This window comes from Danio aesculapii, chromosome 23, assembly GCF_903798145.1.
Source record: "Danio aesculapii chromosome 23, fDanAes4.1, whole genome shotgun sequence".
Taxonomy (NCBI): domain Eukaryota; kingdom Metazoa; phylum Chordata; class Actinopteri; order Cypriniformes; family Danionidae; genus Danio; species Danio aesculapii.
Genome location: NC_079457.1, coordinates 46,694,472 through 46,711,887, shown reverse-complemented (window position 1 = coordinate 46,711,887; position 17,416 = coordinate 46,694,472). Strand labels below are relative to the sequence as shown.

Below are 17,416 nucleotides of genomic sequence, written 5' to 3'. Positions count from 1 at the left end.
AACACACAAACACACATTTTTATATGTATAGATAGATGGATAGATAGATACACTCACTGGCCACTTTATTAGGTACACCTCTCTAGTACCGGGTTGGACGCCCTTTTGCCTTCAGAACTGCCTTAATCCTTCGTGACATACATTCAACAAGGTTCTGGAAATATTCCTTAGAGATTTTGCTCCATATTGACATGATAGCATCACTGCAGATTTGTCGGCTGCACATCCATGATGCCAATCTCCTGTTTCACCACATCCCAAAAGTGCTCTATTGGATTGAGATATGGTGACTGTGGAGGCCATTTGAGTACAGTGAACATTGTCATGTTCAAGAAACCAGTCTGAGATGATTCACGCTTTATGACATGGTGCGTTATCCTGCTGGAAGTAGCCATCAGAAGATGTGGTCATAAAGGGATAGACGTAGTCAGCAACAATACTCAGGCAAGCTGTGGTGTTAATTGGTACTAACGGGCCCAAAGTGTGCTAAGAAAATATCCCCCACACCATTACACCACCACCAGCAGCCTGAACTGTTGATACAAGGCAGGATGGATCCATGCTTTGTTGTTGACACCAAATTCTGAGGCGAGCATTCAAATGTGGCAGCAGAAATGGAGACTCATCAGACCAGGCAACGTTTCTCCAATCTTCTATTGTCCAGTTTTGGTGAGCCTGTGTGAATTGTAGCCTCAGTTTCCTGTTCTTAGCAGACAGGAGTGGCACCCGGTGTGGTCTTCTGCTGCTGTAGCCCATCCGCCTCAAGGTTAGATGTGTTGTGTGTTCAGAGATGCTCTTCTGCAGACCTCGGTTGTAACGAGTGCTTATTTGAGTTACTGTTGCCTTTCTATCAGCTGGAACCAGTCTGGCCATTCTCCTCTGACCTCTGGCATCAACAAGGCATTTGCGCCCACAGAACTGCCGCTCACTGGATATTTCCTCTTTGTCGAACCATTCTCTGTAAACCCTAGAGATGGTTGTACATGAAAATCCCAGTAGATCAACAGTTTCTGAAATACTCAGACCAGCCCATCTGGCACCAACAACCATGCCATGTTCAAAGTCACTTGAATCTACATTCTTCCCCATTCTGATGCTCAGTTTGAACTGCAGCAGATCCTCTTGACCATGTCTACATGCCTAAATGCATTGAGTGATTGGCTGATTAGAAATATGCGTTAACAAGCAGTTGGGCAGGTGTACCTAATAAAGTGGCCGGTGAGTGTAGATATAAATAGATCGACGGATAGCTAGATATTTACTCATTTAACATCCCAATCATAAAGGAATAATCCAGCCTTATACATTTAAATAGCTCAATGATCATTCCAGTAAATACACAAGTCTGTTTGCTTGAATCTGACTGCTTTGAGTTAACCAATTACATCTGATTCGATTCTATTTACTGAGACTTGACTGATTTAAACGAGCCACTGAATAATTATACCCTTTATTTATTGTGATTTCACCATTTAAATTTCTAATAGATCAAATAACGTCTACGTTTTTGGTCTAGTTTGATAAATTTATCAATAAATTAGATTTTATTTAATTAAACGGTCTAATTATCAATTTAATTCATTGATTAGCATTCGATTAGTCTAAATTAAAGATCACTTATAATGATGTTAATCGTACCGTTGATTTATTGATAACTAATATTTTCTACCCACCGCATCAGCTGGGTCGTTTATGAGGTTATGATTATAATAACACTATTGACTGAATTTGTTTACTAATCGTTTTTTCCAACATAAAGTCTATTATTAGTGAGGTGTGTGTGTGTGTGTGTGTGTGTGTGTGTGTGTGTGTGTGTGTGTGTGTGTGTGTGTGTGTGTGTGTGTGCGTGTGCAGGTTTATTGAGAGACCGGAGCAGAAGATCTCGCTGGAGGACTTCCAGAACTTCCTCATTGAACAGCAGAAGGTTGTTTATTTATTCCTCTGTCACAGATTAACAGCAGCTGCGGTGTGTGTGTACTGTAAACGCAGGAGTGTGTGTGTGTGTTGCTAGAGTGTGGAGACTGCAGTGTGTGTGTTAATGTGTGTTGATGTTGTTTTATGTTTGTGACTGCTTGACTGTGTGGGTATTTGTTTTTGTGCATGTGTGTTTATTTGTGCGTGTGTGTGCGCGCGCCTGTTCTTTTTCTGTATTTGTGTGTTTTTCATGTTTATGTATGTTAATGTGTGCGTTTGTGTTGGCCTGGGTTTGTGTGTGTGCATTTGATTGTGTGTTTGTGTGCATGTGTGTTTGTCCGTGCGCGTGTTTATTTCGGTGTTAATATTTGTGTGTGTGTGTGTGTGCGCGCTAATGTGCGTGTTTGTGTCCCTGTGTGCTTTTGTGTGTGTGTGTGTGTGTGTGTGTGTGTGTGTTGCTGGAATGGGGAGACTGCAGTGTGTGTTAATGTGTTGATGTTGTTTTATGTTTGTGACTGCTTGAATGTATGGGTATTTGTTTTTGTGCATGTGTGTTTATTTGCGTGCGTGTGTGTGTGTGTGTGTGTGTGTGCCTGTTCTTTTTCTGTATTTGTGTGTTTTTCATGTTTATGTATGTTAATGTGTGCGTTTGTGTTGGCCTGGGTTTGTGTGTGTGCATTTGATTGTGTGTTTGTCTGCATGTGTGTTTGTCCGTGCGCGTGTTTATTTCGGTGTTAATATTTCTGTGTGTGTGTGTGTGTGCGCGCTAATGTGCGTGTTTGTGTCCCTGTGTGCTTGTGTGTGTGTGTGTGTGTGTGTCTATGCTAATTTGTGTGTGTATGTGTGTGTGTGTTTGTGTGTTTCAGGAGCTGTGGGCTGCAGACATTAATAAGGTGCAGGAGTTCATGTTCCACTACCTGAAGGATCCTCTGAGAGAGATCGAGCAGCCCTACTTTCACCAGGACGAGGTCAAACATCCTCTGCACACGCTTCATTCTGTCTGTTTGTGTGTATGTGTGTGTGTGTGCGCGCGTCACACTTTATTTACCCACAACACCACTTCCTGCTTCGCTGCTGCCGTGTCATGTGACCTCAGATCTGCCGATATACAGTAATTATCATCAATTGTGATAATGAACACACTCAGTATTGATATCACGGGCACTTCAAAATAATCTGAATAATTGTTTATCATTAATTCGTGCAGAGAGATATTAGAATATTCCGAGTCATAAAGTCCGCATGAACCAGAAGCTGCGACTGTTTTTTTCTTCCGTATTGTGACGCAGCTCCCAGAGAAACAGAATATTAAATGACCAAACGGTGAGCTCCTCCTTGATCCGCCACCTTATCGTGGTGGAGGGGTTTGAGTGCATGAGTGATCCTAAGAGCTATGTTGTCGGGGGCTAATGCCTTCCAAGGCAAAAAAGACGTAGATGACAGGTCAGACTAAGTGCGGTTCAAAAACCCCTTATGAGTTTAGTAACATCGAGGACCGTGAAGTCGCCTGGTATGGAGCAGCTGGGACCCCACCCTGAAGGCAATCCTGGGGTTGGAGCTCGTATGCGAGCGCCTGGTGGCCGAGTTTTTTCCCACAGAGCCCGGCTGAGCTTAGCCTGAAGGAGCGACGTGGGACCATCCTTCTAAAATTACCTAATATTTCTGACTTCAACTGTGTGTGTATGTAGGTGTGTATATATAGGTGCGTGCGTGCGTGCGAGCGAGCGTGCGTGCGTGCGAGCGTGCGTGCGTGTGTGCGAGCGTGCGTGCGTGCGTGCGTGCGTGCGTGCGTGCGTGTGTGTATTTTTCCATTTATTTTTTCCACAATTTCTGTTATATTTGTATATATATATTAATAATAATAATAATTTTATTTTTATTTTTAAAGTGTAAGAGGAAGGGTTGGCAAATAATGTCAAATTATTCAGTATTACCGCAAACTGTATATCTAATCTTTTCTATTTGCATAGACTGCATCAGATCATGCATCCAATGTACGTAACTGGCTGGGGAAGGATTTTTCACTTCAGTTCAGTGTTATAAGCCTTTTAGCAATTATTAAACGAAAGGCGAGTGCATTTGATTGTGTAGATGACAAGGAAACATTTGTAGGGTTAAGTCCAAATAATGCTACTAGGGGGCATGACTCAATATCTGAAAGTAAGCATTCAGAAATTGATGCCTAAAAAGTGTTTAGCGCTGGACAAAGCCAGAAAGTATGAAGAAGAGTGGCTGGAGCTTGTTGACAACGATCACCACTTGGATCAAAACCAGGGTTAATGTTAGATATTTTTACCTTAGTCCAATATACTCTGTGCAATAACTTGAATTGTATAAGGGAATGACGAGCACAAATAGAAGAGTTTGTACACGAGACAGAGCCTTGGACCATTCCTCGTCTGTGAAAACATGATGGAGATCTGATTCCCAGCTCTGCTGTATTTTAAAATGATGAGGAACCTAATTGTCTAATAAATGAAATAATAGTTTTATAAATTTAAAATTTTATTTATAAAAATTTTTATATAAATATAATCAAAAAGTTATCAATTCAATGATTTTTTAAATTAACTTATGATATAACTATAATGTGGCTAATTATTACTGCTGATTTAAATCCGTTAACTAGTGTTTACTAATGAGAATCTATTGTAAAGTGTTACCTGGTGAAGATACAGTGCTCAGCATAATTGAGTACACCCCATTTTGAGAATGAATATTTGTATTCATTTCTCCGTGAATATAGGTCATATATTTTGGTGCTTTTGAGCAAAACTGATTTATTAAACTGATATATTTATTAAAATAATATTTTAATCACCGAACATATTTAGAAATTGAAGGATAATACATTTAAATTCATGCAAAATATTGGAAAAAAATTACAACCTACAGAATTTTGACTAAATTTTCCAATTTTTTTGCTTCTCTTGATTGTTCCTCTTTTTTTAAATTCGTATTTAATATTTCATATAATAATCTATAACATATACATTTGGGTATACTAGTTTTAGGATTGTTATCTTAAGTTATTTAGCTAGATAAGCTCCAGATTTGGCTTCAGTACTGACTAATCTAATGTGTATGCACTAATGTAATATTGTAAAGCTTCCTATTAAAAATATGAATTTAATAGATGAATTTGTGAGGGGTTGTACTCGTATATGCTGAGCACTGTATAAAGATTAATGTTAAAAATAAAACATTTATTTACTTTGAACATGAAAATACAGTAAAGCAATACACTTAATTATGTATTTGGTGTTATTATACCTGTTAAAGTAAAGGTTTTTGCAGCTTACGTCAGTATCTTGATAATATCGTATATCATGATAAATATTTTTAATAAATACGTTTTATTTGATTTGCTTTTAAAGCGTGCCTATTATGTAGAAATCACTTTTATAAGTGGCTTAAACACAGTTGTGCGTCAGCAATTTGTGAATATAACCAGCTTATGTTCAAAATATATGATCACACTTAATATTAAACACTCTCATTGATATTCTCCCTTTGTACGTGTCATCAGAGGGGCAAAGAGGCTCCGCCTATTAGTGACCATCTCTCCCTAGCCCTGTTTTTAATCTGCTGCTATGCTGACACACAGGGATTTGTAGCTCCGCCCTCCTTTGAACAAAGCACAATCTCATTTGCATTTAAAGCGACAGTCACCAAATCGCCACAAAAAGGATCCGTTTCAAAGAGTTATAAAACATTTTTTGTGTGTTATTTTGAGCTGAAACACACACACACACACACACACACACACACACACACACACACACACACACACACAAACACACTCTAGGGACATTAGAGACTTATCAGAAACTTTTACACCTTGTAAACTGAGGCATAGTAGGTCCCCTTTAAAACATTCAGCAATTAATTACTGAGAAACTTGGTTGTTTTTCAATTTTAATGAATTATTTGTTTTGATTAAACATGTCGGCTCATTTTAATTTGTGAATGTACTGTGGCGATATTAAAATATGTTAAATGCCTATATTTAAAGTATATATTTAATATATATTGTGTGTATATGTTATTATGTTAATAACCTACACAGTTTCGTGATCAAATGGTTTACATTTATTTATTTAATAGTGTCCCATTGTGTCGACTTATTGAAATGTGTATGTGTGTTTACGTCATTTCCATATGCAGCTCGGAGTAACGTGTGCTGCGTTTTGTGGTTCTCAGTTCCTCACCTATCTGTTCTCCAAAGAGAACACCATCTGGGACGCTCAGCTGGATCAAGTGCGGCCCGAGGACATGAACAACCCCCTGTCCCACTACTGGATCTCCTCATCCCACAACACGTGAGTGGACCACACTGCTAAATCTAGCCCATGTTTACATCAAACTCCACTACGTACGTGTTTATGTACCCCGTTGCTCTCTGAGTAACTAGTAATTAATAATATACGTAGTAACTGATGGAGCCTTTTCACAAGACTGCTATGATGTGTTTAACGCTCATCAGCCTCTTAATTCCCTGATAGTTTTTAATACTTAGATTTGCCGTCATCAGTCTCACACTATTGTTTTCCTTTGTCTGCAAGTCTTGATAACGCCATCGTGGAGTTTTTCTTTTATTATTTCAGAAATTAGGATTGTAAAATTGTTGTGCATATGTGAAAAGGGTCCATAATAACTTTAATTAACTAACTGTATAATTAACTAACCATAATTAACTTAACCACTCTCTGGTTAACTAGTTCAGGTCAGATAGACATTGACATTAAAGGGGCAGTTCACTCAAAAGTGAAATGTACTCGCTATTTACTCATTCTCAACCTTTGTGTTGAACACAAAAGAAGATATTTAGTGGTGCGTTCACACCAGATGTGGATGAAGAGTTAATAGCAAGTGATTTACATGTTAAGTCTATGCAAAGACGTGAATAGACATCCTGCGGTGCTATTTGTGCGGTGTGAGGCGAATGAGGCGATTCAAGCGAATGACACCATGTGTATTGAGCGTTTTGTGTGTTTTGACGTGCAGATTGCTCAAGTTCATTCATTTTCTCTTCCACTTAGTCTCTTTATTCATCAGTGGTCGACACAGCGGAATGAACCGCCAACTATTACAGCATATGTTTTACCAGCTGCAACCCATCACAGGGAAACACCCATACACTCATTCACACACATACACTACAAATTAAGCTTACTCTATTTACCTATAGCGCATGTGTTTGGGCTGTGGGGGAAACCAGAGCACCCTGAGAAAACCCACACCAACACGGGGAGAACATGCAAACTCCACATAGAAATGCCAACTGACCCAACCAGGACTCGAACCAGCGACCTTCTTGCAGTGAGGCGACAGCGCTACCCACCGTGCACACCCAATTACTCAAGTTGAAAAATGTGAACATTGGTGAACATTTGCACCCTGTTAACCAATCAGGAGCTTGCTCTAGAAGTGGCCGTCGTCCAGCTCCTGGAAGAATTGCTGAAAATCACCAAGGGTTTGCCTCTGAAGGATCTGATGGACCCAGAAACGGTGCATAATGAGTCCCATATCGCATAAAGCACAGCTACTCTCACAACGAAATCCACATCAAGCCATTTTGCAATGAAACTGGGGTGATTTTGTTGTCTGTTGAAACTGGTATCTGCTCGAATGAAGCGAGTAAACTCAGTGATCAAGCCTCGAATTGCACACAGATAGCGTGATTTACTCGTGCAAGGCGTGTTCAGTGGGAACGTCCCATTAAAGAAAGCTTGAATTCATAGTAGGAAACATGAATACTATGGAAGTCAACGGTTTTCAGCATTCTTCAAAATATCTTCTTTTGCGTTCAACAGAAGAAGGAAAGCCAGGTGAAGGGTGAGTAAATGAAGAAAGGAATGAACTGTCCCTTTAATGAGTGGTCTACACCAGGGGTTTTCAACCTTTTGCAAGCTGGCACCCCCCCAAAGCTGCCCTTCCCCCCAATTATTATTATTATTATTATTATTATTATTATTATTATTATTATTATTATTATTATTATTATTATTATAGAATCTTAATTAATAAGATTCTTAATTAATAATTAGAATCTTAAATGCGATGTCACAGAGTTCAGGATATTCCTGCATCAATGGTGCCCAGAATGACGGAAGAGGGCAGGAGCTACACGGTTTGTTGTTTGGTCATATATTGATTAGTCAGGTAAAGCACAGTCGTGTGAAAAAGTTAGGACACCCAATGAAATTCCTATAAAATTTGGGAAATAAACAACATATAGGGTTAACAGAAGTGAGTCAGGCGCTGCTAATCGAAGGCCTGAACTGATGATCAGTAGATATGTGTTCGGTGAGTTGGTCTGGAGCTTCAGGTGTGTGTGTGTATGTAAAGATGAGCCAAAACAAGACTGTGTATAGTTGAATAAATTGGTCTTAAAGGGATGGCTCACGCAAAGTATGATCACAGTTTTCTCTCCCTCGTGTGATTTTTAAACCTTTTTGAGTTTCTTTATTCTGCTGGACACAATGGAGGAGATTGTGAGCAGTGCTGACAGCTGGCTCACGTTGACATCAAGGACAGGAAAAGTGACTATGGAGGTCGGATTAGGGTTTCTTCAAAATATCTTCTTTTGTGTTCGACAGAAGAAAGTCAAACCGGTTTTGAACACGTGAAGGAGGAATAAAAGGTTACAGCGCTTGTTGGCGGTGGAAACACAAGCTTGATGAGGGTGACGTGAACTCTAGCGCTCAGTGGAAACAAGGCTTTAAGTGAAATGTAACACTAATCCTCCTCAGAGAAGCAGAATCTTAGCTGATGTAGAAGACGGTTGATTGGTTGGTAGTTTAGTTAGTGTATAAAATGATTTGTTTGTTTGGTAAGTTAATTAGTTGGGTCATGCTTTAATTTAATATACAGTTCACACTATTAACAAACCATTAACTAAGACTTTAACTCAATAATCTGCTAATTTGCTGCTGATTATTAGTTATTAAGCAGCGTTTCCCCTAGGTTAACGGTTTGGGGGATGGATTGGGAGTGCGGCGCGGTTACTGAAAAAAACAGCTTAAACCAGCCTAGGCTGGTTGGCTGGTTTCAGCTGGTCGACCAGGCTGGTTTTAGAGGGGTTTTGGTCACTTCCAGGCTGGTCTCCAGCCATTTCCAGCCTGGTTTTAGCTGGTCAGGCCGGGAGACGACCAGCTAAAACCAGCTTGACCAGCCTAGTCAGGTTGGGAGCCCAGCCTAAACCAGCTATGTCCAGCTTAAACCAGGCTGGTCAAGCTGGTTTTAGCTGGATTTAGCTGGTCGTTTTCCAGCTTGACCAGCTAAGACCAGGCTGGAAATAGCTGGAAACCAGCCTGGAAATGGCCAAAACCTCTCTAAAACCAGGCTGGTCGACCAGCTAAAACCAGCCAACCAGCCTAGGCTGGTTTAAGCTGGATTTTTCAGCAGGGCAGACTGACACCGACACAAACATAAGGGGTCATGATGTTAATTTGTTTCTTTTAATGACGGCAGTAAGAAAAACTGAACATTTATTTAAACTATACAACCGTACAAGCTACAAATGTTTTATTATTCATAATTTATCTTGACCTGCAAATACATTAACTGTTAAAATTTAGCTTAAAGCAGCAAGTGCTGTTGTAAGAAGTATTTATTACCCTGTTCATGGTTGAGAAGTCCCTCTCACAGTTTACCCTGCTGAATAGAAGCTATTAATATTTTATAAACTATAATTTTATAAACTAGAAAGTGGCATAGTTTGTATCAAGCGCTTGGTACACAAGTACACTACTAGTACATTGATTTTAGTGTACTTGGGCCCAATCCCAATTCTACCTCTTAGCCCTTCCTCTTACCCCTACCCCTCGTTTTGCGCGTTCCTGTGAAGGGGTAGACGTGTCCCAATTCTCTTTAGCTTGAAGGCATAGGGCTAAGGGGAAGGGGTAGATAGCCCTGCGAACGAAGATTTCTCAGGATTTCTCAGGATCACACTCGAAACCAAGGGGTAAGAAATTTTCCCAGAATACACCATCCACAGCAGGACACAGACTGCAGATGCAACTGTTCTACAGTCTTTCTATGCAAGTCTTGCGTTCATGCAGGTTCCAATAGTCTTCTGCAGTATTTGTGATGATTAAGATGCAGGTAACAGATGATTCAACGGAAAAATCCACCTTCTGCCTCTTTCCCAAATGATCAACTAGAAGTCGAGTTATTATTTGTTACAACTGGGATCAACGACAAGACTTTTATCAGGTAGTGTGTGGTGTCATAGCTTTGTAATCAATAAATGCCATTATAATGGAAGTCAACGGTGCAAAACAACCACCAACATGAGGAAAGGGTAGTGTATTTGCCCATATTGTATTGAGTTTTTGTAAATGTTCAAAGCATTTTCCTAAAATATGTGTCAGAATCAGATTTGTCACCAAAAATCATCCCATCTGCTGAAAGAGAGTAAGTCGTGGCCAAATTAAGACTGAAAATCAGCCAAGGGTGGATGAAAACATCCCCAACAGCATACATTTACAGCATACTTTTAGTCCATAACTGATTTTGAATGCCTCTTTTACGCTGTCTGTTGTTTCCTGCATGACTTAAACAGTAAGGTGTGTGTGTGTGTTTATTTAACCGGTGTGTCTTGTTGATGAAGCTATTGTGTGCTTCAGACAGAAGCAGGTAAAGTCCGACCGAGCAGAAAGAATTCCTGAAAGTGTTTGTAAAGGTTATTTGCGTGTCTGGGCTTTGATAAAGGTGTGGATTGTTGATCTGTCAGGCCCTGACGTGTGTGTGTGTGTGTGTGTGTGTGTGTGTGTGTGTGTGTGTGTGTATTTTTAGCTATCTGACGGGGGACCAGTTTTCCAGCGAGTCGTCTCTGGAGGCGTACGCCCGCTGTCTGCGCATGGGCTGCAGATGCATCGAGTGTAAGACACAACACACATTAGCAGAGACACACACACACACACACACGCACACACACGCACACACGCTGCTTCTGGATGGCTTGTGGACAAACAGATGATATAATACTTCAGTTTTTAAAATAGACTCACTCACAAAAGGTTTTTGCCACGTTTAAACTACTTATTTAAAATGAGCTGAAACAACACAATGCTTGAGTTTGTTTGTTTTTGGACAGCTTAATTGTTTTATGTTCAACCAACTTCAAATTGTAAAAACCATCAGGTTAACTTAATCGATTTGAGTTGGGAAGACATGAAGGGATTGTGTGGATCCCAGCATTGTTGACGCTGATAATGAAGGCTTTTGTAATTTGGGGTAGAACAGAATACACTATTTTTTTTTTTTTATTTTGTCCCCCAAGTAGTAAAACTAGCAGACTGCAGTATTATGCGTTTATTTACATTTCTAGTTGGTTGAAAAAATACAATACGTCTGTTGTCTATTTTCTCTTTTTTCAGCTAGGTTATTTTGTGTATTTGGTTTCTTTCATTGTTATTTTATATCTTTATTTTATTTTTTTTTCATTTGCTTTTGTTTGTTTTTCATTCTGTTTCTTTTCTTTTGTTTTTATTTGGTTTCTTTTGTTTGATTTTCTTTTTCTTAGATCTATATATAGACTGTAGAAGATATGGACGTAGTATCCGTAACATCAGAGCACAAACAAAGCTACAAGTGGGCGTGGTCAACTGTCGCCATTTTGTTCAAGCTGATCGAGGGTAACAGAAAATGGGCAAAGAGCTGCAGCATGAGCGGAGCTACAGATGCCTGCTAGCATTTTGCTTTGACAGGCTTTTCTTTGGGAGAAACGCTTAATACTTCATTACCTGCGACTCGTTTGTGTTCTGACCACATTTGCTTGGTTGTATACTATATCAATAAAGTGTTTAGTCTTTTAAAAATCACTGTTGTAATACTTTGAGCCACTCAGCGTTGGTCTTATGACGTTTCTCTACAGGAGGAAAACGCGCATTTAAGGCTATCTATGAAATCCAGGCATAACACTGCATGACAATGTTATAGATGACTGTTCTATAGTCTCCAGCTAATCAATCTGTCAGATTCTGGAGTGCTTTACAGCTCTAAAGAAAAATATAAATGATCAATTATCTTAAATAAAAGATGCATTTATAGAGACGGTGTATAAATATTGAAGAATTTCACTCACCTGGGAAATGGAGGCCACGTGAATGGTTTGTGAGCACAATTAAGTGCACACAGCATGCTATATCATCTGATAATTGTAAAAAAATAATTCCAAAATGCAATTGACTGTGTAAAGCCACATCAAACAAACCAAAAATATGATGTATATGTCGAGTTCAGCGGCTAATCAGCCGGATTCAGCTGAGGTGAAGTGACTGCGAGCAACGAGACCTAGCTGTCACTCAAGTGGCCACGCCCTTAATTATGCAAACTTAATATACCTCAATATAAATGAAACGGATGAGTTATAAAATAATTCTCCCCTCTCACAGTTGTCATGATGTGTAATTTTAGCAAGATACACCAAAATCGATTTTTGTTGCAGGCTGTAAACACCTTTTTTTTTCTGCTGTGAAGTCGGCCATTTTAACATTGGGGTCAACAGAAATGTGCTCTGTTATGGAGCCAGGACCAGCAGAATCTCGATCAATTGCAGTTTCAGTTACTACCGTATTAGCTTCACGAGGGTGAGCGGGATGTTGCTGCTTGGTTCTGTACTTGTTTCTTTTGTTCTATACTTTTCCTTTTGTTGTTTCTTAAAATAAAATTAACAAAAATGATATGAAATGACCCTTTTTTATTTTACTTTGGTTTTAGTTTGGTTGTTTTATTCGTCTTTGCTACTTCTCCGTTTCTGTTTTCATTGTGTGGTTAATTTTTTCTCGAGTTGGTTTTCTTCGTTGTTCTTTTCTTCATTCTCTCTAATTTGTATTATTATACAAATTTAATTTACATTTTGTTTATTTATTTTTCCTTCATTTGTTTTTCGTTCTTTTTCATTCCGTTTGTTTTATTGATTATTTTTTAATTAAGCTTTCTTTTGTTTGGTTTCTTTTGATCTTGCCTTTTATCTTTGTTCTTCTGTTTTCTTTTTGTTCTGTTGGTTTTTGTCATTTTTCTAAATGTTCTATTAACGTCTATAAAATAAAGCAAAAAAAAAAATCCTTTAATAGTTTGTGTGATGTTGGTTTTTTTTGTTTTAGGATCTGATGTTTGTTTATATAGATGACTACAACTTTTTGTGTAGTGGACTAGACTAACATCTGTTCTTCTGATCTGTGACGTGTGTGTTTGTGTAGTGGACTGCTGGGACGGTCCTGACGGGATGCCTGTCATCTACCACGGTCACACCCTCACCACCAAAATCAAGTTCAGTGATGTGCTCAACACAATCAAAGAGCACGCATTCGTCACATCTGAGTGAGTGTCTCACACACACACACACACACACACACACACACACACACACACACACACACACACTTGCTCTGTCTGATGTTTTGATACACTTCAAAATATGCTTATCTTTCTTTGAGTTTTTGTCTTGTTTCTAGTCCAAATATCTGAAAATGTTTAAATCGAGAAGCATTTTCAAGACGAGCAAAAATATTGTCTTGTTTAAGGAATAATGTGCCAAAAACAAGTAAACAAAATAATCTTATGTCAAAAGGAAAAACAAGATTATTTTGTGACCCCCTTGGCAGATTATTTAGCTTGTTTTTAAGGGCACCAATGATGAAAATTATCTTGTGTAAGCTGTTCAAACAGAACTGTGTGTAGGTATAGTGTGTCCACTGTCATACTGGAGTGATAGAAACACGTCTCTCTTTTTAAAAAATTTCCTGACGTTAAAATTGGTTGGCACCAAATTGATTGGCAGATACCATGTTTCTATAATAACATGTATACACTTGTCTACAGAACATTCTTTGCTAATAAAGCGGGATTAAAACATATGTTCCAACCCTCTGTGATTTTTATTTTTTATACGTTTTAGAAGTTTAAAGGTACAGTACGTAAGTTTGACACCCAGTGGTTGAACTACGTATTGCACTCCTGGATCAAAACAAATGCAATCGCAGGTTGCCAGATTGAGGACAGGAGCGAGTGATTTAAATTGTGTTTCTAAATAAAAGCAACAGCACCCGATAGAAGGAATATTTCCGTATTAAAAGGAGATTTTGTCCTGACCAACACCTCGAATTGATATATTAGAAACGGCTTCAATTTCTCACAGGTGAACAACAGAAAACTGACAATGATCACCTCAGGTGCAGGTTTATTGCCATGTACTGAAAGCAGTAGCAGATGAGTGCATATTCTGTGCTTCTAAATGGATGTATGTACATTTCTGTCGTGTTTAGTCTGGTGCAAACAGCCAAATTGCTCACGTAGCATGTTTTTAGGACGCGCGGTTACAATCTAAACTGCTCACCTAATGTTTACGTTCATAACATTTATATCATTTGCTAATTAATAACCTCATGTGGATCTCTGAATCATTTCGGAGTCTGCTACTGACCACCGGAGGTCGCATTTCGGTCACAGACGCATGCTTTCAGAGCCTTTCTGAATGAAATACGCTGTTTTCCACCAAGGAAACCCAGGGTGCTGAAATATAATTGGCTAAACCGGCATTGGGCGGGTTAAAATGACCAAGACAAAGACAGCGTTCTGACTTGGAATAACACATTTTCAAAGCAGAATATCTGACTGCAGCATTGTTTTTCCAGATAAACAAGAATGTTCACTGAGCATGTTTGTTTTAAAAACAAAGCATGTTTGTAATAAGGACAGAAAAATCGGTGCAATTCTTAACCGCTATAATCACCACGGCTGCATGGTGTCAGTAAACGCTAATATGTGTCTTTGTCTGTGTGTATGTGTGTGTGCTGCAAATGGCGTTTGTGTGTGACTCATTTCAGAAAGGCTTGAATAAACTCCACCACAAATAAACTTGCTTGGTATTTTTGACTAATGAGCTTATTTCAGCTTCATCCATGTCTGTCTCTATCACTGACTGCTGTTTATCTGACGTAACGCTGGAGAAGCAGACACGCACATGGGAACGGTGGGCGGGGAGAAGCAGCTCATTTGCATTTAAAGCCACAGGCTACAAAAGCAGCTAAACTGTATTCAGACACCAACACGGGCAGATTCTGGAGGCTATAATAAATGATCTGATGGGTTTTTTGAGCTGAAACTTTACAGATACATTCTGGAGACACCAAAGGGTTATCTTACATCTTGTAAAAGGGGTAAAATAGGGGTCCTCTAAGGAAAAACTCACTTAAAGTGCTCCATTTGACCCCTTTTACAAGATGTAAGATATGTCTTTGGTGTCTGTATTTGATCTGGGGCAGAGTTTATTCAAGCAAACCATGCTTCGTTTTCTGCAACGGTGAGTCACACACAAATGCCATAACAAAGTTCACAGTACACACACACACACACACACACACACACACACACACACACACACACACACACACACATTTAACTTTGCAATGTTTTTGCACGTCTAGTTGAAGTGTCCTAGTATAGCCTCTATGTCTTTATTACAAACATGCACTTTTTTAAACTTAAGGTGCAGATGATCACAGAGAGCTGAACAGGTCTTTTAATCCGAGTTTCTCTGCAAATCCTGTTCTGTGGAGATGTTTCTATGCGTTACTTTGGAGACATGTTAATACGCGGCTGTCAATCAACTCGCTGGGCGGGGAAAAACGCACTTCTACGTCACGTTGTGGTGGGCCTTAAAATGGGAGGGATTTGGATCCTATTAATTTAGGAAATTGATTTCTATCACCACAATATAACTGTGGACACACTATACCTACACACAGTTCTGTCCAAACAGCTTCCAAAAGATGATTTTCATCATAAGTGCCCTTTAATTTTGACCTATTATTTCTTAAAACAAGACAATATTTTGTCTAGAAAATGCTTCCTGAAATTTGGACTGGAAACAAGACAAAAAACTCATACTTTATTGCAGTGTATAGAGATCTTTTTCTATCCCATCCCAGCTATCCCATCATCCTTTCCATCGAGGACCACTGCAGCATCGTCCAGCAGAGGAACATGGCCACTTTCTTCAAGAAGGTGTTTGGAGAGATGCTGCTGACCAAAGCGGTGGACATTTCAGCAGACGGCCTGCCCTCGCCCCACCAGCTCAAGAGGAAGATCCTCATCAAGGTCAGGAGGACACTGTGTGCTAACGGCTTATGAAGAGATACTGCTAAAACACTCATTTTCAGAGTTTGTTTTGGGCTAAAGATTCACTATGTAACCGAAGCCTGTAGGAAATGTTCTGTAAAGGTTATTGGTAACATTTTAGAGCAATTGTGTCAATTCCTGGAGGGCCTGCGTGACTAATGTTAACAAGCACAACTTTGGATTTAAATGAAGCATTAGTAATGCATTAAAAGCTCCTTCGTTGTTGCATCGATGTGTTCAGCACAAGAAGTTAGCAGAAGGCAGTGCATACGAGGAGGTGTCGTCTTCAACACCCTACTCAGAGAACGATATCAGCAACTCCATCAAGAACGGCATCCTGTACCTGGAGGACCCCATCAACCACGTGAGCTTCATCTTCTTTAAAACATAGCCGCATGGAAATGTTAAAAGAAATGTGTTTTGTACATGTTCTCTTTAGGTTATCACAAAAACATTCCAGTAACATTCTAGGAAGGTTAATTCGTGGCTTTAAAATGTCAGAATATTGTTAAATATGTTTATGTTCTTGCTTGGTTCCCCCACAAAAATAATTCCTTTAAAGTACGCTTGAAATCAAAACTAGCCATATTGATTCTGTTGACCACACATTGTAACTTTTGTGCTGAATAATTAATCTGTGCATGTCATTAAGAATAAAAAACAATAGTTTGCCCTTGTAATCTTTAATTGAAATCTGAAAATGCACTTACTGTTAAATTCTCAGATTAGGTCAGTCTGAGGTATTCCTCCAGCTGTCAGTTTTGACAACAAACAGAAATGGTGAGCAGGAGGAGTCTGGTAGGTTGTTATAACTCTGCCCAGACCCTTTCCCCCCATCTTTCTGAATGAAATGCCTACTTTACTACATCCAATCAGCTCGCAGTAGAAATAAACAAGCCACGCCCACTGTTTTCACATTTAATATTTTGTTTCTCTAGGACCCGTCACAATACAGAAGAAAAAATGGTCGCAGCTTCCGGTTCATGTGGACTTTAAGACTGTTGAACAATAATTGTCATGATCACCAGCGAACTAACCACCAGAGGTCGCTGGAAAACATTCAAACTCATACAAACTACAAATCCGCCATGTTATGGACTACAAAACCCAGTTATGCACAACACACACACAACTGGTTCCTGATTCTGGCTGATTAGACTCCCACAAGAGACAAACAAGGCAAGGATCAAAACACGGCAAAACAAGACAAAGGAAAACACGTTGTAGTGTCACTAAAACAGTAGACAAGACTCTGCACATTTTCCTTTGTCTTGTTTTGCCGTGTTTTGATCCTTGCCTTGTTTGTATGTGTATTCCTGTCTGCCACCTGCCTTGTTGCCATCTGCCTGTTTTTTTGACTACAACTCTGGAT

General features: G+C 39.3%; 1 protein-coding gene across 2 annotated transcripts in view; it reads left to right on the top strand.

The window, feature by feature from the left end:
• plcg1 (phospholipase C, gamma 1) overlaps positions 1–17,416 on the top strand; it is an 89,741-nt gene that overhangs the window by 36,917 nt on the left and 35,408 nt on the right. For both annotated transcript variants that reach the window (XM_056449261.1, XM_056449260.1), the window contains exons 9-15: positions 1,855–1,924; positions 2,781–2,882; positions 6,118–6,236; positions 10,717–10,802; positions 13,125–13,245; positions 15,855–16,023; positions 16,286–16,408. In XM_056449261.1, the coding sequence (XP_056305236.1) occupies positions 1,855–1,924; positions 2,781–2,882; positions 6,118–6,236; positions 10,717–10,802; positions 13,125–13,245; positions 15,855–16,023; positions 16,286–16,408 (790 nt within the window). The remainder of the gene's footprint in view (positions 1–1,854; positions 1,925–2,780; positions 2,883–6,117; positions 6,237–10,716; positions 10,803–13,124; positions 13,246–15,854; positions 16,024–16,285; positions 16,409–17,416) is intronic.